The sequence below is a fragment of the Mustela erminea genome, chromosome 12 (assembly GCF_009829155.1).
Source record: "Mustela erminea isolate mMusErm1 chromosome 12, mMusErm1.Pri, whole genome shotgun sequence".
Lineage (NCBI taxonomy): Eukaryota > Metazoa > Chordata > Mammalia > Carnivora > Mustelidae > Mustela > Mustela erminea.
In genome coordinates this window covers 66,699,082-66,720,808 of record NC_045625.1, presented here as the reverse complement: position 1 = coordinate 66,720,808, position 21,727 = coordinate 66,699,082, and the positions used below count along the sequence as shown (strand labels likewise).

The 21,727-nt window shown below is 51.2% G+C and overlaps 1 protein-coding gene across 3 annotated transcripts in view; it reads right to left on the bottom strand.

The window, feature by feature from the left end:
• Positions 1 to 21,727, bottom strand: part of GOLM1 (golgi membrane protein 1) — a 56,766-nt gene that overhangs the window by 22,719 nt on the left and 12,320 nt on the right. For all 3 annotated transcript variants that reach the window (XM_032308648.1, XM_032308647.1, XM_032308649.1), the window contains exons 3-4: positions 20,623 to 20,802; positions 2,059 to 2,113 (exon numbers count right to left, since the gene is read on the bottom strand). In XM_032308648.1, the coding sequence (XP_032164539.1) occupies positions 2,059 to 2,113; positions 20,623 to 20,802 (235 nt within the window). The remainder of the gene's footprint in view (positions 1 to 2,058; positions 2,114 to 20,622; positions 20,803 to 21,727) is intronic.

Below are 21,727 nucleotides of genomic sequence, written 5' to 3'. Positions count from 1 at the left end.
GGCTGCAACCAGGGCCTGGGACATAGCCCTAGACACACACCCACATCCCCAGGGTCTGTCCCCATGACTCTAAACCTACAGAGCTTCCTGGGGGAAAATGAAACGAAAGTGAAGGATTCAGTGAAATGCCAAAGACACAGTAACAAGCCTCCGTCTCATGAGCAGTTCTAGGAGATGCTCCAAGACTTAAAACTGGAGGGCTGTAAAATTGCTCAGAGGGGCTGGAGGCTGAGGCAGGGGACTGACCTCAACGGGTTGGGGGGCACTTCCTGCAGGACAGGGTCTGGTCATGGCTGCGGTGATCTAGGGGATGGGGCATTTGTCCAAACACAGAGCTCTGCACTAGAAAGGGTACATTTACTGGGTGTAAATTACACCTCAATAAACTGCACATTTAAAAAAAAAAATTCCCATAATCAAATCAAGTATGGGGCGAGGGACTACTGCTCAGCAACAGAAGGAATAACCTACTGACATCCATGACGTGGATCATTCTCAAAAGGCCAGACGAGAAAGGGGAGCACTGCAAAGCCCCCAGCAGTCCAGGGACCCACGTAACTTTGTAAAACCCTGAATGTCCCCTACTCGTATTCTTAGAACCCACTGTGGGACAAGAACCCTAGACCAGCACGGTCCAACAGAACTACAAGGCAAGCCACGTGGGTAATCTTTCTAGCAACCACATTTTTTTTTAAGATTTTATTTATTTATTTGACAGAGATCACAAGTAGTAGGCAGAGAGGCAGGCAGAGAGAGAGGAGGAAGCAGGCTCCCCGTAGAGCAGAGAGCCTGATGTGGGGCTTGATCCCAGGACCCGGGGCATGACCTGAGCCGAAGGCAGAGGCTTTTAACCCTCTGAGCCACCCAGGCGCCCCATAGCAACCACATTTTTAAGAACCAAACCAGGTGCATTATCACTTTTAATAACATATTTGACTGAACTCGACAGCTATGCAACATTATCTTGCCAACAAGTAGTGAATACAAAAAAACTACGAATGAGATATTTTATGTTCTCTCTTTCATACTACGTTTCTGAAATCTGGTGTGTACCAGTTAGAGCACATCTCAATCCAGACATTAAATCTGCACTGGGAATGCTTCATCTGAATTTAGGTTTTACCACATGCACAGTTAAAAAGTAGACTAACATATTAAGCTGTAAATACTTAGTTCTCCCAATAACAGAGTCGACTCAGAGTTCCAGTCTTTAACTTAAATCACTGAAAATCACACAAAAATTTAAAATCCAGTTCCATCCCACTAGCCACACTTCAGGGTTCACTGGCCACAGGGCTCATGGCCACCACTCTGGACAGTGCAGCTCTAGAGAGACCTACCTGCCGAGAGGCTGAAGTGAGGCTCGGGGCAGGGGTGGGCATAGGAGCTTCCTACCCACGGTAAAGGTTGGCCCCATGGGACCCAGCTCTCCTTTCCCCAGGCCCCAGGACCACCCAGGGCCTGCCGAGCTGCCCAGTCACAGCCAGTGGGGGAGCCAACCAGAGAGGGGTTCACCCCAGGACTGCCCTTGCTACCGCTGCTTCCTAGGGCCCAATGGAAACCAGACCCGGCTACCAAACTCAATCAGGACAGCAAAGAAATGGAATTAAATTGGGCTGGGTAACTGTTAGTTTTCATAAAAGAAATCTGAATTCAGGGTTACCCATTTAAAAGAAATCCTAAAATCCTATATACACCACACATACTATATTTGTGTGTGTGTGTACAGATGTATGTATCTATATATATAGATACACATACAGATCACCTATCATTCATATACATATGTGATCTGTTCTGGTATACTTCCTAACCTACCAAAAAGTGAGCATCTGAATTCTGTACCTAATACCTTATAATGTGTTCATCAACATTTTTAAAAGGAAAAAGCTGTTTAAGAAACTGTTTGGCAAAAAGAATCCAGTAAAAAGTAGTCATTTACTCATGATCCTACCCATCAGTAGATTAGAATAAAAGCCACTAGAAAAGGATGAGAGGAAAGGCGGGCTTTTCCTAAAAGGCCTAACATCTGGTGTAAAGGAGGGGAATGGAACTCACCTTGCAGGGTTCTGATGAGCTTCTCTCCTGTGGTGATATTATGCACTAAAACCGCCTGCAAAAGAGAAACACAGAATGAAACGCGCCCCAACCTAACAGCTTAGAAGAGCCTGGATAAGATGTTCTCATTGGGAAAAGGGAGCAGCGATGCTCGTCCCCCACCAGATGTTGGGAGGGACGGGCAGAGCTCTCCTGCTGAGCTCCCGATGGGATGCTGCTGCACCCACACGGCGCTGGAAAAGGAGCTTCTGTGGTGAGAGGTCTGCCGTCCCAACAAGAACCTGTAACCCTAGAGGGCTAAATGGAGCCTCTGGCTGTTTGGCCCTGAGATGCATTTCCTCCATGGAAGCTGCAGCAGCAACTTGGGACCTCTTGAGGGGGGGTGGGGGTTGGGGGGGGGCAATCCCGTCCTGAGCCACAGGTGTGACTACACCCTGAGGAGGGAACAGAGAAGAGGAAGAGCTTCTTACAGCCGGGGTGGGGGACAGAGAGTGGGGACACGGGCTCACACAAAGTGACAGCAAGCTGCGGAGGCCAAAAACAGAGGAGGAAGGACAACACAGGACTCAGGGAACTGAGAAAACAGAGGGGAAGGTGAGGAAAGGGCGTGTGGCGTGTGCGTCAGGAGCAGCCTGTGAGCCTGTGGCCACGGTCACCAGGTGCCCTTCTGAGCTCTGCAGTCCGCTCGCTCACTGCTCTCCCCAGGCTCTGAGGCGAGCAGCATATTAGCCCATTTTAGAGGGCAGGAAACTGAGGCACAGACTGCTTAAGAGACTTTCTTCACAGCCAACAGGCAAAGCCAAGCGCCGGCAGGCCCGATCCAGAAAGCAAGCTGGTGCTTATCACGTGCCGAATTAGGACACCAGGCTAGCGGGCTGCACCCTGTGCCAAAGCCGACAGAAGCCTGAAAGAGAGGTGACCAGAATCTTCCGTATGAGAGCGCACACACGGGTGCGGCTCTGTACACACAGGGAAATGTCATGAGCAACAAAGCCTGCGAAACACACACCCAGGCCACGCGGCCCACAGCTTGGGGACACGTTTCCTGTGCAACATGTCAACCGTGCCACCTCCCACGTCTGTGCCTCCGGCTTCCTCCCGGACCTCTGTCCAGCCCTGACCCTTCCCTTGGCCCGGACAGAGGGAAGGCCCAACGCAACGTGGCCAAACAAATCGTGTTTATTTGGGGAGATCAGAGGACTCAGAACATTTCCTGGCACACCAGGAAGGAAGTCACAGCGATGGTATCATATCGCTGGGAGAGATTATCAAGAGGGGCGTCTGCAGATACCCTTGTGGGCGGGGGAGAGAGGAGAGCCCTGGGGACGGGGACGCACGCAGCAGGGAGTCCGACAGCCCCCCGCAGGGAGGCTTGCTGCACTCCGAGGGGCTTGCTGCACTCCGGGGGGCGTGCCCAAGTTCAGCACACATACAAAAGACCACAGGAACCAGCAGCTCCCGCTGAGCCGCAAGAACTCAGAGCAGAATTTGAAGAGACGTGTGCGCTGGAATGTTCACGGCAACACTACTCAGGACAGCCCCAAGTGAGGAGCCACCATCCTCTCGGCCAGTGACCGGAGGAAGGAAACGCAGCAGCTACAGTCAGCGGGTATCATGCAGCCTTTCAGGAAAACGTCTGCCATGTGCTGGTCCACGTGTGAACCTCAAGCACACTCTGCAGAGCCAAGTAAGCCAGTCACGGGAGGATGGATACGCTCTGATTCCACTCCTGTGTATATTCATATAAGTGTACATATTCCACATAAATATATATATTCCACATAAATCTATATAAATACGTGTGTGTGTGTGTGTGTGTGTGCGCGCATACTTTTTTTTTTAGAGCACACACAAGCAGGGGCAGCAGGGTGAGGGGGAGGAGCAGATGGAGAGAAACTCAAGCTCCACGTCCAGGATGGAGCCCGACACAGGGCTCGATCTCATGACCCGAGTCATAACCAGGAGCTGGATGCTTAGCCAACTGAGCTACCCAGTTGCCCCCAGGACATTCTCAATTGTTCCTTCTCCACTCACTCCCCTTGGCCCAACTCCAAAAAACCCACATTGGAGTCTGTACCTGAGGGTCGAGGAAGCATCTGAGGAAATGCCTGTCTCCCATGCGAATCTTACCTTCCAAAGAAAAGATATTTTCGTTATCTTCCCGCACCTACTTACTTATGCATGGAAAAGTACAGTCTGCACCGAAGTAAATGAGAAAAGGATGATAAAATGCCATCAGCATGTTTTATATGCAGTTTTATATTTACTTAAAATCTTGTTAAATCATGTTCAGGAAACAAAGGAAATGTTTCTAGCTTTTTGGAGATTCAGTAAAAAAAAAATCTGCACTAAACAATATTATTTTTAAATGAAATATATATTCTCCTCTAAACAACCCCCTATTTCTCACATTTTGGTGAGAGTGACTCTGGGAGAAGCTGCACTTCCCAGAGTGTGGGGAGCGTCCCCGGGGACACTCAGCAGCACTAACGACACCAGAACATAACTGGAAACTGAACTCAGAGGACCTCAGGATCCATCATCCACGTACAAATGTGTTATAACTGTCTGAGTGCATTTGATCAAACTATTTCTGCATTCGATTGCTAGAAAAAGCAGCTCAAGATTTTTCAAAGCAGTAGTTCAACAATAAATTCTACCTCTCTAAAAGCTCCATAAAATGTAAATGACTAACTTTTTAAAATCCTAACTTTTGGAAAGCTTGCTGCAAGGGTGACACAGATCACGTGATAAAGGAGAAAAGATCCCCACCATGGCTCTGTTTCACTCATTGAAATAATCTGCTTTGAAGGCCAGAGGCCCCCTTCCCAGAAGCCGGACTCACACGCCCCTCAGACTACCTAAGCCTTGTCCCCTGTGCCTGGAGAAGGTCTATGTAACGACACTGCTGTTAGTGCCTCAAGGAGAAGATCTCAAAGTGGTGACAGGTGAATGACACGGAGAATGAAGGAAGAATATGCAACATTCCTTCCTCTTCCCCATCCCCCTCATCAATTTCAGAATCTCCCAGAGCAGCGCTATCCAAGAGAAAGGGAAGGTCAGTCCCGTACGGAAGCCTGACGATTTCTAGTAGTCACATTAAAGTGGAAAGAAACAGATTGGGTGAAGGATTGGAACAGACATTTCCCCAAAGATGATAAACAAATGGCCAAAAAGCACCAGAGAGATGCCCACCATCCCCAGAAACAGGAATCCAAATGAGAAGACACCACGTCACACATACTGATGGGGCTGCAAGTTAAAAATAAACAAAAAGCAAAAAGGAAAGGAAGGGTGGGCAAGGATGTGGAGAAAGTGCAGAGAAACTGGAACCCTCAGATGCAGCTGAGGAGAATGGGAAATGGCACAGCTACTGTGGAAAGCGCCTCAGCAGTTTCCCCCCAAATTAAACAGCTGTGACATGACCCTTACTCCTCTTCCCAGGTTTATTCCCAAGAGAATCACAAATATACATCCATCCAACACCTGTCCCCAGACATTCAAAGAATTATTCAGAACTGCCAAAAGGTGGAAACAACCCAAACATCCATCAAGTGAAGACTGGATAAACATGGGGCAGCCAGAGTGGAATATTATGCAGCCATAAAAAGGAACCAAGGCCTGACATGTGCTGTGAGTCCTGAAAACACTATGCTGAGGGCAAGAAGCCAGATACAAAAGCCACAAAAGGTACAATTCTGCAGAGAGGAAATGCCCAGAGCTGGCAAACCTGGAGACAGAATGTAAATTAGTGGGGGGCAAGGGTGGGGAGAAAGGGGAGGTGGGGAGCACCTGCTTAATGGTGCGGGATTTCTCGTGGTGCAGATGAAAATGTTCTGGAATGAGACGGCGCTGACGGCTGCACCGCCTCATGGCACCCCATAGCCACAGAACAACACACAGTAAAATGGTTAACACGGTCATGTCTGGGTTACGTGAATTCTGTCCCAAGTAACAAAAAGAAACAGGTGAAATTCAATGCTGTATTTAATCTGGCATAACCGAGTTATCATTTCAGGATGTAATCAACATCAAATAGTATTAATGAGATTGTTTGCCCACACGAAGCCTTTGAAATCTAGCCTATTTTTGCATTTTTTTTAAAGATTTTATTTATTTATTTGACAGAGAGAAATCATAAGTAGACGGAGAGGCAGGCAGAGAGAGAGAGAGAGGGAAGCAGACTCCCCGCTGAGCAGAGAGCCCGATGCGGGACTCGATCCCAGGACCCTGAGATCATGACCTGAGCCGAAGGCAGCCCAGGCGCCCAGGCGCCCCTATTTTTGCATTTTGACAGCGCATCTCAAACGGGACATTTTCAGGGCTCACAGAGGGACAGCACAGACCTTGAGAAAAGAGAAGGGAGAGCAGCGGGAGAGTCCAGTGGCAAAGGAGTGCCCATTAGTTCTTTCTTTATGTTGTCCTGCTAAGACTGCACACACTCACACCATAATAAGCCCTGCCACCCCAAACCCTTATCCGACAGCCCCTGGGGGCCAAAGACTGGGGGAGGCAGGCTGCCGGGAAACAAGGCTGTCCTCCAGCCAAGGGGCCACAGGAAGAATTCCAGAACTCAGCAAACCTGCCTGGCGTGGGCATCAGGTGTCCAGCACGAGCCTCAGCCTGAAGGCACAAAGGTGGGCCATCCCTGCAGCTGCCCCTCCCTCGCCAGACAAGCCCTCTACAGAAGGCAGAGGGAGCGGTGTGCGGGGAAAGAAGACACCCAGTTCCCGCGACAGCAGAGAGGGGCTGAGTCCCAGCCCTCGGAGGTGGTCCTCAGAGAGGCTAGGCCTATGTGCTGAGTTACAGACCGACTCTGGGGACCCAGAGACCCAGGACACCAGAAAGTATAGGAACTTGCAGCTTGGGTGATTCAAAGTCAGCAAATGGCCGGGCACAGGAATGAGTGTGTGTTCATGCATGAGGAGAAGAGGGACAGATAGAGACAGAATATCCATGCAAGAATGCCAGTGTGGGGGCACCTGGGTGGCTCAGTGGGTTGAGCCGCTGCCTTTGGCTCAGGTCATGATCTCAGGGTCCTGGGATCGAGTCCCGCGTCGGGCTCTCTGCTCAGCAGGGAGCCTGCTTCCCTCTCTCTCTCTGCCTGCCTCTCCATCTACTTGTGATTTCTCTCTGTCAAATAAATAAATAAATAAATAAATAAAAACTTTAAAAAAAAAGAATGCCAGTGTGTGGGGCGCCTGGGAGGCTCAGTGGGTTAAACGTCCACCTTCAGCTCAGGTCAAGATCTCAGGGTCCTAGAATCGAGCCCCTAGTCTGCTTCTCCCTCTCCCACTGACCCTCCCCATGCTTGTGCACATACATGCTTTCATGCTCTCTCAAATAAAACTAAAATATTTTAAAAAACAAAAATAAAGAAAGAGGGGTGCCTGGGTGGCTCAGTCATTAAGTGTCTGCTTTCAGCTCAGGTCCCAGTGCCCTGGGATCGAGCCCCGAATCAGGTTCCTGCTCTGTGGGAAGCCTGCTTCTCCCTCTCCCTCTGCTTGTGTCTTTCTCTGTCAAATAAAAAAATTAAATTAAAAAAGAAAAAAAGAACGTTAGCGTGTGGAAGACGTTCTGCTGCATGAGATAAAACCAACACTAAAGGACAAACACCACACGATCCCACTTACATGAGAAATGTAGGGTAGTCTGATTCGGAGACAGGAGGAAAAACTGAAGTTGCCAGTACTTGGGGGGTGAGGGAATGGGGTGTTTGTGTTTAATGGGCCCAGAGCCTCATGGGAGAAGATGGAAAAGTTCTGGAGGCAGACGGAGTGACAGGTGCACAGCAACGGGGTGTAATTCATGCCACCGCACTGTGCATTTCAACATGGTTAAAACGGTCATTTTTACATTGTGCACATTTTACCACCATAAAACAAAAGCCCCACAAAGAGCAGGAGGTGGGTGGGTCAGTGAAGGAGTGTGTGAGGATGTGGATGCCAGGGGGCAGGAGTGGGCTGCGAGCTCTGGGCTCAGAGTCAGCAGGGAGAGCAGGACGGGTCAGAGGGGGCCGCGGGCCCACAGACAGGGGCTCTCCGGCGGGCAGGAGGGCGGGTGTGGGCTGTGGCCACAGCACAATGGACTCAAGCCACAAAGCAGTAAGAGAAGCTCATGAGGGATTAAGCAAAGGTCTATGTGAAGCTGAGGAAAAAGAACCCCATCCCGGAAGCACCCAGTTCGGCATGGGGCCCACCTGCTCTGCGTGCCCAGAGTGGCTCCTGCTGGGAGGCCGTCAGGAGGAAGGAACGACGTGCCCGTGGCCGGCTGGGAAGGCCGCACCCGCAAGGGGCTGAGGGGCCCAGGGCTAACTCTGGGACTCCCTGGGACTCCCTGGGCAGGTCACGGTGCCCACAGCTCTGCGGGGAAGGGGCACACTACTGGAGAAAGGGAATGAGGAAGCAGGGACGGGGGACAGAAGGAAAGAGGGAGGGAGCTGGGGGGGGGGGGGAGGGGAACCAACTGAGGAGACTGCCCCCAACTCCACAGCTTCCTTCAGTCAGGGCCTCCCACGGGCCTTCAGTAATCTGGGTCAGAGAGAAGTCCCAGGAGGCCCTGAACAGGACATGCAGGGGGAACCCCAGAAGGTTCCTTGCTGGTTCTCCAGCAGCTGACTAAGGCAGAACGTGGGGCCTCCTTCTCCATCCACACACCCTAGATCTTTCTGTCACACACTGCCGGCTGCCAGAGACCTTGGGTGCCCCACCCCGGAGCAGCTCACCTTCAGGTCACACTCCTCACAGCACCCAGCACCGCACCCTCAGCTCTTCCCAGTCTCCCCTCCGGACACGCCCTAGGTTCCCAGGGAGGACAGCACGGCTGTGAAGTGTTGCTCAGGTAGAAGAGCACACCGCACAGGCTTGGGGAGGGGCCTGGACATCTCTGTGTTCAAAGGGAGAAAGTCCCTCACGGCAGCAGAGACAGCGGCAGCGACTCGGAACACTCTGGAACAACGGAGGAACTGCCCCCCTCCCTGCGGGGCTAGTGCGAGGGGCTGTGGAGGCTGACTTCACTTGGGGGGTGGGGGCAGGAGCCCTAGGCTGAACCCTGTCTGTGAGCATTAGTTCTTCTGTTTCTAATTGGGGATCTGAACGATGCCCCCACCTGCACCTGTGGGAAAGGCCTCAACTCTGCAAAGTCTGACTCTCTGCGGACGGGTGTGGCAGGGGGCGGGGGAGGGGGATACACAGGTTACGCCTATGGGGTTACAGGGGCCCACTCATTGTTCTTGAATGCAAATAATCCCAGAACCCCACTAGTGGAGCCACAGAGGAAATAAATGAAAAGGCAGGTCCAGGGGTACCTGGGTCTAGTGGGTTAAGCCTCTGCCTTCAGCTCAGGTCATGGTCTCAGGGTCCTGGGATAGAGCACCACATCGGGCTCAGCAGGGATTCCGCTGCCCCCTCTCCCCCGCCCCACTCTCTGCCTGCCTCGCGGCCTACTTGTGCTCACTCTCTCTGTCAAATAAATAAATAAATCTTAAAAAAAAAAAAAAGGTAGGTTAAACGTTCCTCACTTATTTCACATCAAACACTCATCCTGCAACAAGGGGTTAAGAAGTTCAGAGATAGGGACGCCTGAGTGGCTCAGTTAAGCTTCTGCCTTTGGCTCAGATCATGATCCCAGGGTCCTGCGAGCGAGTCCTGCATGCGGCACCCTGCTCAGCAAAAGCCTGCTTCTCGCTCTCCTACTCCCCTTGCTTGTGTTCCCACTCTTGCTGTGTCTCTCTCTCGGTCAAATAAATAAATAAAATCTTAAAAAAAAAAAAATTGTTCAGAGATGAACAGAGAGGGTCAAGGGGTTCTGAGTCCCCAGATGAGACAAAAGCTGGCCACAGGACCACCTCCCACAGCTCCTACAGAAGGAGGCACTGACCTGTTCCTTCTGGGGGGAGTCCCCCATCCGAGATCCAAGAGCTGAGAGCAGGCATGTCCACGGGGATGGCCTCTCCCCCCATGGACACAGGACAGCAAACGCATCTGCTCAACCCCCAATCCTCTGGGCAACTTCAGCAATCCCATGCAGCAAGACCACATCTTCGGGGCACCCCTTCTGTGAGGAATTAACCCCAGTCCCCTTCCCGTAGAGGTGGGGGGACAGAGGGGACGGAGGCTCGAAGCTCAGTGCAGAGACAGTGCGGAAAAGGGAGTCTGAGGTTCTCCTTAAGAGTCCTCACATGGGAGGTGAATGACTCGATCACAAACCTGTCTGAAGGCCACGTCTAACCAGCAAACTGGAGAATTTACAATCGAACAGACCCCTTCATTTCCAGGGCACAGATTTCAAAGGGACTCCCCTCCCATGTGCTCGCATCTGCCCCTGCGCAGCCCTCTCCACAGCCCACCTGCCCTTAGCCTGGGGACGCCTCCTCCGGCTCCTCAGACCATTTTCCAGACTCCGTCCCTGTGGGGTTTAAATTCCGATTAGATGCAGTCTCGCAACACTAAAAGGCGGAACAGTTAGGACATCGAGTTACAAGTCAGGGCCAGAGGTAAGGTTCTGTGCTCTGGGCTAAGGCTGCAGCGGCCTCCTGAACCGCCATCCCAGAGCCGCCCCTGGATGGGGTGCTCTTCCAGACCCTTCCCACCTCTTCCTGTACCTACTTCCCTGCACTCAGCACCCTGGAATGATGTCTGTCCACAAGTGGCCCTGACAGACCCACCAACCTGTTTCTCCTCTGCCACGCAATGGGCATAGCCCGAACACCTGAGCAGCTCAGACATGGAGTACAGCCCCGACACCCGCACAGCCCCGACACCCACACAGCCCAGACACCCACACAGCTCAGACACCCACACAGCTCGGACTCCCACCCAGCCCGGACTCCCACCCAGCCCGGACTCCCACACAGCTCATAGCTCAGACACCTGCACAGCCCAGACTCCTGCACAGCCCGGACACCCAGCACGACCCGGACATCAGCACATCACAGACACCCAGCACAGCCTAGACACCTGCATAGCTTGGACACCCACACAGCTCATAGCTGGGACACCTCATAGCCCAGGCTCCCACACAGCCCGGACACCCGCACAGCCCGGACACCCGCACAGCTCATAGCTCAGACACCCACACAGCCCAGACTCCTGCAGCCCGGACATCCGCACAGCTCAAAGCTTGGACACGGGCACAGCCCAGACAGCCACACAGCCTGGACACTGGCACATCTTGGACAACTGGCAAAGCCAGGACACCCACAAAGCCCGCTGCATCCCTGGCCCCTGCCCAGCACCCCGCAGAATAAATACTGAATGGACAGAAGTAAGATATGGAAAATCAGTGCAGATGAAAAACGGAAAAGCACTTCTAGAACCGTTTGGTCTTCAGTAAAACACAGTGATAAAAGGTAGTAAAAATAAAAGAAACTTTGTATCTGCATAAGTCTGCTCTGGTCACCCTGAGAAAACTACCTTCTCAGAAATAAGTCACCACCTTCTCAGGTGCACAGGAAAAGCCGCCACAGAGAGAAGCAGCCAGGACCCTTCGAATGCTGTATAAGTCCTACAAGACACACATGCTCGCAGCCTGCACCCAGCCCCGCGGGCCCCTCCCGGCCAGTCACCCCAGCGGGTCTGCACCTTGGCTCAGAGCTAACCACACTGGCCTGCCAGCCAGGATGGTCCAGGAGCTGGGGAGAGGTCTCTGGAAACTCTCAGGTAGGAGAAATGACCACAGTCCTTAACGTTAGTCACTTCCTCTTTAGAAAGTCAGTCTTGGAACCAAACGCAGCTAGAGTCGTGGGGAGCAGCGCAGCCCTGAGTTCAAATCCTGCATGGGAACCTAGGAGCCAACCCAGATGGGCCCACACGACCTGCTCACCCACCCCTGACAGCACCGAAGCCCAGGCAAGGCAAGGTGCTTTCAGACCACACACGCCCCTCGGGCCCACTTGCCAGGGAGGCAGGAAGCTCACTGCTGCACAGGCACACTGGCGGTGACAAAGTGGACACAGGCTGCTCCTCCCTCCACCTCCCCCCTCGATAAGCTTTTCTCTTTCTGGACAGGAAACCCTTAATGTGTCACCGCCATGCCCTCCCGCTCTGCAGCTCTGCAGGCTGGCCCTCCCGCTTCCCCCGCCCCCCACTATAAATGAAATGTTTCTCAAACCTGTTCCTTCACACTACTGCAGCATTAATTTACAGATTTAACACCTAAGTGAAAAGTTCAAAGGTCTAGGTGGAAAAACTGCAAGAAACAAGCCAGGGAGAAGGTCACAAACACAGCTAAGGAAAAGGACACAATTTCAGACACTAACTCTGGAGACCAAAAAAGCGAGCACAGTAGCAGGAAGCTGGGCATTCCCTGGGGGAGGGGCCGCGGAGTCCTTGGGGTCACTCAGGGTCCTCCACTGGGCATTTCAGAGATGAAGGGGAATCTGCCCCTGACAGGCCTTTAGGACCACCTCCTGGCTGTTGGCAGCACCTAGTGGCGGTCTGAGGGGCACTGGAGATCTTGGGAAGTCTTCAGACCCGAAATCATCAGCAGCATTCTGACAACAAAATAAAAGACTGGATTAACACACCCAGTGCCAGCTTTAGGAGAGAACTTTACAAGTGGATCTCCACTAGCTTTTGGCAAAAACTAAAATCTGAGAATCTGTTTTTATTTATGCCCTTTAAAATCTTATTTGATATGTAAACACATATTTAGTGTTAAAAAAAAAAAAAAAAGTGAGGGACCCCTGGGTGGTTCAGTCGGTTAAGGGTCTGCCTTTGGCTCGGGTCATGATCTCATGGTCTTGGGATCAAGTCCCACACTGGGCTCTCTGCTAGGGAGCCTGCTTCTGCCTCTGCCTGCTGCTCCTCCTGCTCCTCCTGCTCCTCCTGCTCGTGCTCTCTCTCAAAAAAAAAAAAAAAAAAAGTATTTCACGGGAAATGTGGTGGCTTAAAAACATGACTCCAGGGGCGCCTGGGTGGCTCAGTGGGTTGAGCCTCTGCCTTAGGCTCGGGTCATGATCTCAGGGTCCTGGGATAGAGTCCCACATCGGGCTCCCTGCTCAGCAGGGAGTCTGTTTCCTCCTCTCTCTGCCTGCCTCTCTGCATACTTGTGATCTCTGTCAAATACATAAATAAAATCTTTAAAAACAAAAACAAACAAACAAACAAAAAAACCACATGACTCCAAGCCCTCAGGCGCCAGAGCCGGGTTCCCACCCTTTCCAAACTGGGCTGGCCTTAGTGGCCTATGAATGCTGAAGAAGTGACCCTGTTGACTTCTGAAGCAGTCAGTAAAAAGCCTCATGGGTTGGACCATGTACCCCCAAAATTCATGTCAACGCAGAACCGAAGAATCCCCTTATTTAGACACAGAGTCTAGGCGGATAGAATGAAGGTAAAATGGAGTCATGAGAGCAGGGCCAGACTCGGCAGGACTAAAGGGAAGAGGTGAAAGTACAGAGACAGGGCGGCGGACGGCCAGGGGAGGACGGAGGCAGGGGCTGGAGGGACACATCTACGACCAAAGGCTGGAGGCAGACACCACGGACCAGAACCGGTGAAGGTAGGATCCTCCCCTAAAGCCTTCAAGGGAGCACAGCCCTGCTGACACCTTGGTTTTGAACTTCTATCCTCCAGAACCTAGAAAGAATACACTTCTGTTGTTTTAAGCCACCTGGTTTATGGGACCTTGTTACATGGCTGCTCTGGAAAATGAATATAAAAGGGGACAGCTTCCCGCAGGCTCTCTCATTCCCTCCCCGTCAGGACAGCGCCCTAGGAGCCTGGCCTCCAAGCTTCAGGGAGGCCTAGCAGCCACTCAAAAGCCACACAGAAGTGTTGTGGCCTTGACCCCACCATGGTCTCAGGTCACCAACAACAGACACATAAGTGAGGGAAGTTTCAGGCGATTCTGAGCCTTTTGGTCACCCAGAGAGTGAACCGTGGAACAGAGACAAGTTTCCCCTGAGCCCTCCCAACTGCAGATGTATATGAACAAAATAAATGCCAACATGGCTTTAAACCCCTATGTTCCGGGGTAATTTGTGATACAAAAATAGATAAGCAGAACACCACACACACTGTTCACCTGAATGACGTGTGTCTCTTCAGACTCAAAACAGTCACCTGTGCCAATTAGGGATCAAGGTAGACTACGAATGCAAATGCTATGAAATGCTACAAAAGCAAACATTCATGAAGAATGTTCTTGCTGGGGCACCTGGGTGGCTCAGTGGGTTAAGCCTCTGCCTTCGACTCAGGTCATGATCTCAGGGTCCTGGGATGGAGTCCCGCATCAGGCTCTGCTCAGCAGGGAGTCTGCTTCCCCTTCTCTGCCTGCCTCTCTGCCTACTTGTGATCTCTCTGTCAAATAAATAAAATCTTAAAAAAATATTCTTGCCGGAAATGGTCACCTCCATGCCCATAAATTGAGTTTCTGGGCTTTTTAATGATGTGCAAATACCAGATGTGTCCGAACGTGTTTCTCATTTCAAGAACCTCCTTTATGTTCCACCGTCTTCACAGCACACCTACGTTTATAGAAGCTTGAGTGTAACAATCATTTATAAAAACTTAGATGTAATCTGCACGTTTTAAAAAGGGCATGAGGGGTTCTCAGTGGCTAATCTCAAGAGTGATGAAATTACATGGGATTTTAACTTCTTTGTATTTTTAGAACAGTAACAGTATTTCGATAATTTATAAGACAACTTTTTTGAAAGTTACTTAAGGCTACCTTACACAGTCACTTCTGCTGCTTTCAAAAAACTGAAACCCCCCGTCATCTACAGCTCAGGAAGCGACCACACCTGTGCTCCCACCGAGTTCTACAAGTTCTAGAAGTATGCATGAACTTGTCTACCGACATTCATGCAAATCTTCACCATATCTCCTTCTGCAGCACACCGGGAGGCAGGGAAGAAGGGAGACCGAAGGGGCGTCTGGGTGCCTCAGTCCATTAAGTGTCTGCCTTTGGCTCAGGTCAGGATCCCAGCATCCTCACCAGGGAGCCTGCTTCTCCCTCTCCCTGTGTCCCTCCCCCTGCTTGTGTGCTCGCTCACTCTCTCTCAAATAAAATCTTAAAAAAAAAAGGGGGGGGGGTAATGAAAACAAAAATGTCCATCTTCAAGAATCAGCTGAAGTCTCATCTGAAGTGTTTATGATCAAAAACTCAGAGGCTTTGGGGGCACCTGTGTGGTTCAGTTGTTAAGCATCTGCCTTTGGCTCAGGTCATGGTCCCAGGATCCTGAGATCAAGTCCCGTGTTGGGTTTCCTGCTCAGTGGGAGCCTGCTTTCTCCCTCTCCTACTACCCCACTCACTGTGAGTATTTCCCCCTCTCACTGTGTCTCTCTCTGTTAAATAAATAAATAAAATCTTTAAAAGAAGAAAATCAGAGGCTTTGGTTAAGATAAAAAAAAAAAGCAGTAGGATTTGATTCTTATTATCGAGACAGAATCTGATGGTCAATGCTCTGGCCACTGGACATCTGCAGAGGTTAAGAAATATAAACTATAACCACTAGAATTCAAAATAGTAGGGGGTGAAACCGGTGACGGTGGTTAAGGAGGGCACTTGTCATGAAGAGCATGAGGTGTTTTGTGGAAGTGTTGAAACACTATATTGTACCCCGGAAACTAACATAACACTATGTTAACTACATTGGAATTACAATTTAAAAAGAAATTTATCATGGTGGCGATGTTTGGGCAGGAAGGAAAGAAGGAAGGGGCAGAGGAGAACACAGAGGACCTCAACTTGATAATGGTTTTGTTTTACATAATTTCTGGGGGAGGGACACACAGGTATCAGCTTATTATCCCTCTGACTTCTCTTCATGCCCTGTTCCTTCCTACAAACTCTGCTCCCGGGCTCATTCCAGCACCACAGCGAGGCTAATGGAGCTCACCTGGTGTCTCACACTTGCCCACCCGTTCCAGGTGAACTCGAAGGGGCGCTTGAGAGGCTGGTCTCAGGACCGAGGACCCAAAGACACACCCACATCCCAAGGCTGAGGGAGCTGGCAATCTTGGGGAAAGAAAGTGAGCAGGAAGTTTGCAACTTGGCCCATCTTCTAAAAACTGTCAAGGATTCTAGTAATGCAGGTAAAGATATCAGAAATACCTTAGAAAAATCAGTATCCACATCCGTTACTTTGTAACCACACCGCCAGATTATTTTTAAAGAATTCTCTAACTTCATCATAATGCCCTCCATTTTAAAGTCATTTCATTGAGAAAGAGTAAAAAAAACAAAACAAAACAAAAAAAAAAAAAAAACGAAAATGAAAACCCTGATACGGCAATTTTATTTTTAAGAGTGCAATACTGCAAAACACCCAGTAGCTCCCCCATGGGTCTCCAGATGAACCCCATCCACACCCCCGCTTCTCTGGGATCTGAGCATTTGGAGAAAACCATGCACCCACACGTGTGTGTACCATCTTTCAGAAAAATTCAGTATTCTCCCAGGCCCAACACCTGTAGAGTCAGACCCAGCGTATTTTTAAAATCTGTGTGTGTTTGCACAAGCTCCCGGGTGACCGTGATGTGCTGCCTGGCAAAGCCGGTTTTCTCTGAAATAAACAACCAAGTTCTTAAGCGCCAACAGGATAAGCTGAACGGAGAATTCCGCACCACTGATCACTGCCTAGCAACAGAGGCTTCCACAGGGAGCACAGCTGCCCCACCACAAGGTGACCTCGTCATCCATGGCCCAATTCAGAATCAAAGAGCGAAAAGGGAAAGACAGCCTAGAAGCAAAGGAAACCCGGACTTGGCCCGTGGCTCTCCCACAGAACAGGACACTCAGCCTTTCCACCAGAGTTCAACCTCTATCATTCAAACCCGTGCTGTTCAAGATTTGGCCACTTATATGTATTTAAAACTGAGTAAAATTCACAATTCAGTTCCTCGGACCCACCAGCTACATTGCGGGTGTTCAATAGCCATACATAGCCGGGACACCGCACAGCAGAGCACAAACGGGACACTTCCCTCCTCCTGGGGAATTCTACCACACAGTGCTGGCCCGAAGCATTCCATTCACGACCACATCATCCCTGGTGGGTTTGGCCTTCGGGCTTCTGTCCACACCCCCATGTGATGGCTACAACACCCACCAGGGCAACAGTGCCCACCCAAGGCGGGGTAAGGTTCCAGGAGGTCAGAAATATCTAGGGCACGTGACATGTGACGTTTTGCAAATCGCCCCCACCCAGAGATGCTGACCCCCACCCAATCCTCCCATGGCTGAGAAGCTCTATTCCACCACCAGATGATTCTTCAACATTCTGAAAAAGAGCCTCATTCCAATTCACACACGTGCTGACCTCCTAAGTGGGGGAAAAAAAGAAAAAAAAAAAAAGATAGAGAGAGAGAGAGAGAAGGTACTGGTACGACGGACCAGCCCTACTTCTCCGGAACTGCCTGGCTATAGAGAATCTGGTATTTTAATGCCTGAGAATTTAGAAATGGGGCCAAAAGAGAAGGAGCTGGACAACCGTGTTCTTTTGAAGCATGGAGATAAATATAGGATCCCATCACCTAACTTCAACAACTATGGACTCGGGCCAGCCTGGTACCCTGTGGCCCTGTGTTATTTAGGGATGGAGAATTCTGGAGGACCACCCTCCCCCCACCATGGCCCTATATCTGCACAGAGCAGAGGGAGGCCCCCCGTGTGGGCTCTCGGGGGTCTAGGCCTCCACCTGGGGGAAGGCTTACAAACTCTGAGCTGAAGCACCAGTCTCATGAGGCTGCCGAGACAAATCCAGGACACCATCCCTGGGGAAAGCTTAGTCCGGGGTCTGGTTAGAATCAGCAACACTGGTTCTAATGGCCACCCCAGCATCTTTTCATCCTTTCCTAAAAGTAGGGCAATTTTGTTCCATGATATCAATTTGGAAGTTTTAAAAAAAAAAGTCCACCTTTCCCCCACCCCAAAAATAGTGTTATCACTTCTGATGTTGTGGTTTACGACCATCTCTATCCTGATGCCACTGCTGTTACTACAATTACTGGGACTAGTTGTAAGAACACCAGCTCCCAGTTTTTGAGCTGCTGGTCCACGTCAAGCATTGTGTCAAGCCCTCTGTAAATATTATCTCACCAAATCCTCACAGTGTGGCTGTGAGGGAAATTCTGTTGCTCTCCTCACTGGAGAGCTAAGAAAACAGACCCAGAGAATTTAAGTGACTTGCCTAAAATCATAGAGCTGAGGAAAACAGGATTTGAACCCAGGTCTGCCTGAATGGACAGCCTATGCATTTTACCACCACACCAAGCTACAGCTAAACTCCTCCTGGAGCTAAGGGACTAGCCCCCACACTCAAATGAGAAGAACTTTCTATCACATATTTTAAAAGTTAAAAACGTTCTTCCCCAGTGGCTCTCTGTCCCGCTTTCAAATACATATTTCACCCTCTTGACTGGGACTTCCGAATTTTCAATATGTAAGCTGCTTACTGCAAATACAACAGCCTTCCCCACCCCATTCCCAAGCAGTTTGGAGTGGAGGGGGTGGGAGAGCTAAGCCCCCTTTCAGAAAGAAGCCATAAAGCTGAAGCATTAAGAACCAAGGTGAAACAGTCACCTCATTTCTGGCTGGAAGATGTTCCCACTCGTCTCTTTATCTACAGAGAAAGATGTTCATAAAATAGTTCCTCTATCATATTTCAAAGAATTCCAAGTTTGTGCTGTTATCGCCACGTCAGATTGTACTCAAATGGACCAGCATCTCTATCTTGAGGACCCGCCTATGGGATGATGCTCCACCGGCTGCATTACCAGGAATTCTCTCGGACAAACGCTTCTGTGCCCAGCGCGCTCTGCGGGCTCTGCCCACCCGATACGGAAGCCCAGTTGTTTGCAGCCCATTTCACAGGGGTCTGGAGCCAAAGTAGTGCAAACGCCACCAAAGCCGAATGCCCATGAGCTGAAATTCGCCTGCAGCCACTTTTCCTTCTCCCCACCCAAAATATGCGCCCGCACTTTCATGCAACACACTGAAATCCCGGAAGCTTGGAGGAGAACGAATGAGAGATTATCACTCCCCAAATTTGGGATGTCGCAGGGCAGTGGAATTTCGGAAGCATCTGGTACACTGACGGGAGTTACGAAAACAGGTGTGAGCGATAAGCCAACACCTCACACAGCCACACAGCCATACTATCTTCTATCGCTACCATTTCAAAAAGGAAAAAATTTAAAGTAAAAACCAAAAAAAAAGCCAGAAGCTCAGATAAAAGACAATGCTTCCTCAGAAAGAGAGTAGAACTTTCAGGCACGGACACATGGATGTACAGGGGTGTGGTGGCGGCAGACAGTTCAGGAAACACGCTCCTCATTTTCCTCCCTCCCTGAGGATGGGACGACAGCTTTTAGACCACAGCTGGGCGGGGAGGAAGCACTCAACCAGCCCCGACACCAGCCCCTCCCAGCCACCCCCGGCCCAGCAGGGGAGCCCATCTCAGCCCAGGCCCTCCCTCCTGGGATCCCCCACCCCAGCCGCACACTGTCCAGTAACCAGGCAGCAGGCAGCGGCCAGACACGGTCTCTGCTCCTACAGCCCAGACTAAAATCCTGCCAACTTTGCTCCTGGAGAATAAACTCTACTTTCTCCCAGAAACAAGCTTGAAAGGGATCTGTCTGTGTACACACTGGGAGCCACGCCTACGTCCTACTGCAGTCGGTTACGGGGGACTGAAGGAGTATAAATAGTGTCATCCGCAACTAGGGGACATTAAGAAGCACTCACTATAAAATGGGGGCCATCTTCAGAGAAGAACACATGTGTGAACACGGTACAGTAGCCCGCAAATGAAGAGAGCATTTCTCTAAATCAAAACCATGTGAGCAATCACCTTCCACGCGTCAGAATGGCTAAGATCAAAGAGACGAGAACTAAAGGTGCTGCTGAGGATGTGGACAGACGGGAGCCCTCGTGCGCAGCAGGTGGGAAGGCGTGCGGGTGCAGCCGCGATGGAAAGTGGGATGCAGCTTCCTCAAAAAAGTAAAAGTGGAACGACCGTATGATCCAGCAATCCCACTTCTGGGCATCTACCTGAACAGAAACACTACTCTGAATGCATACATGTACCCCACGTGCCCTGCAGCGTTATTCACAACAGCCAAGGGAGGGGGGCAGCCCAAGTGTCCATCGACAGATGAACGGATAAAGTACATACACACATACACACACACACACACACACAGGAATACTACGCAGTCACAAAAAAGCAGGAAGTCTTGCCATTTGTGACAACACAGATGGACTTGGAGGACATTACACTAAGTGAAATAAATCTGAGAAGGGCAAACACGCTGTAGGATTTCACATACATGTGGAAAGGCTCACGGATGGAGAACAATCCAGGGGTGGCCGGAGGGGAAGGGCCGGGGGTCAGGTAACGCAGGGGAAGGGGATGAAGAGGGACCAACGTGCAGGCCTAAAGAAGACAGGGAGACAGGGATGCACAGAACAACGCAGGGAACCGCTGACACGTGACCCGCTCCCCCTCATCACACGAACACCATCCCCACCGCTCCCCCTCCCAGCCGAAGAACTCAGCGGTGTCCCAACTGGCATCTGGAACAGAACTAAGGGGGGATCTAAGGGGGGTCTTGCCTTTTCGTCCTGGTAGATCTTGTTGACGCTCTCCAGCTGCGAGTCGTGGCTGGACTGGATCCGGTCGAGCTGCTCCCGCTGCTTTTCCAGCTCCCCCTGGAACTCGTTCTTCTTCAGCTCCACCGCGCCTCTCTCCGCAGCGGCCCTGCGCACCCGGCCCTCCAGCTCCAGGATCCGGGTCTAGAAGGACAGCACAGAACACGAGGGGAAACCCCAAGCTGTCCCTGGAGACCTGGCCGCTGGAAGGAGCTCCCTCTGAGAAGCCGCCTCCGGGGCCAAGAGCCAGCAGCAAGCCCTTTGCTGGAGGTGTGCTCCGAGGCCCCGTGGGCAGTGCTGCCGGGCCCTCCGGGGTCCCCTACCCAGCCCCCCACTCCCCAGCTCCCATTCCACTCCTTCCTCACCAGGCAGCAGCCTGGGGCCAGACACGTTCGATGCATGTCCTGCAAAGCCCAGATGGAATTTCTGCCAATTCTGCTCCTGGAGAATAAACTCTTCCCCACAAAAATGTGCCTGAAGGGGTTCTATTAAGAGCAATCTTGGAAATCAACTGTACAGAAGCTATAATTTTTCCCAGAGAAACCATATTACAAATAGAGGAAGTCACTTCTCTGGGCTTCTTGGGCACCCCAGCTTATCTCCCAGGAAATCCCACCACATCCCTCCCGGAGACTCTGAGGCCTGAAGGAGGGAAATCCATGAAGTGCCTTGCACTTCCCCAGGTGCTCAAATATTTCGTTCCGTTGCCCTCCCGCTGACAGAGCACTCAACCCTTGGCAGACAAAACCTCCCAGAACAGATTCAGTTCTCTAACTCAGGACCCCCAAGCCCGCGCCTGCCCGGAGACCAGCTCCCGCGGAAGCTCCCAGGAAAACGTGGCCGCCTGGGGCCTGCTGGGACGGGGCAGGGTTTCAGGGCTGAGAGCCCCAGCTCTGGGGGAGAGGAAAGGCTGGGCTGGAATCCCTGCTCCTGGGGTACTGCCCCCGTCTGCGTCAGGATCTGCGTGCCTGGGAAGGGGGGAGATGAAGTCCCAAGCTCACAGAGTTTGTTTTGTGTCCTAGAGCAGAGCGTGTATATAACGCCCAGTTAAAGAAAAATCACTCGGACA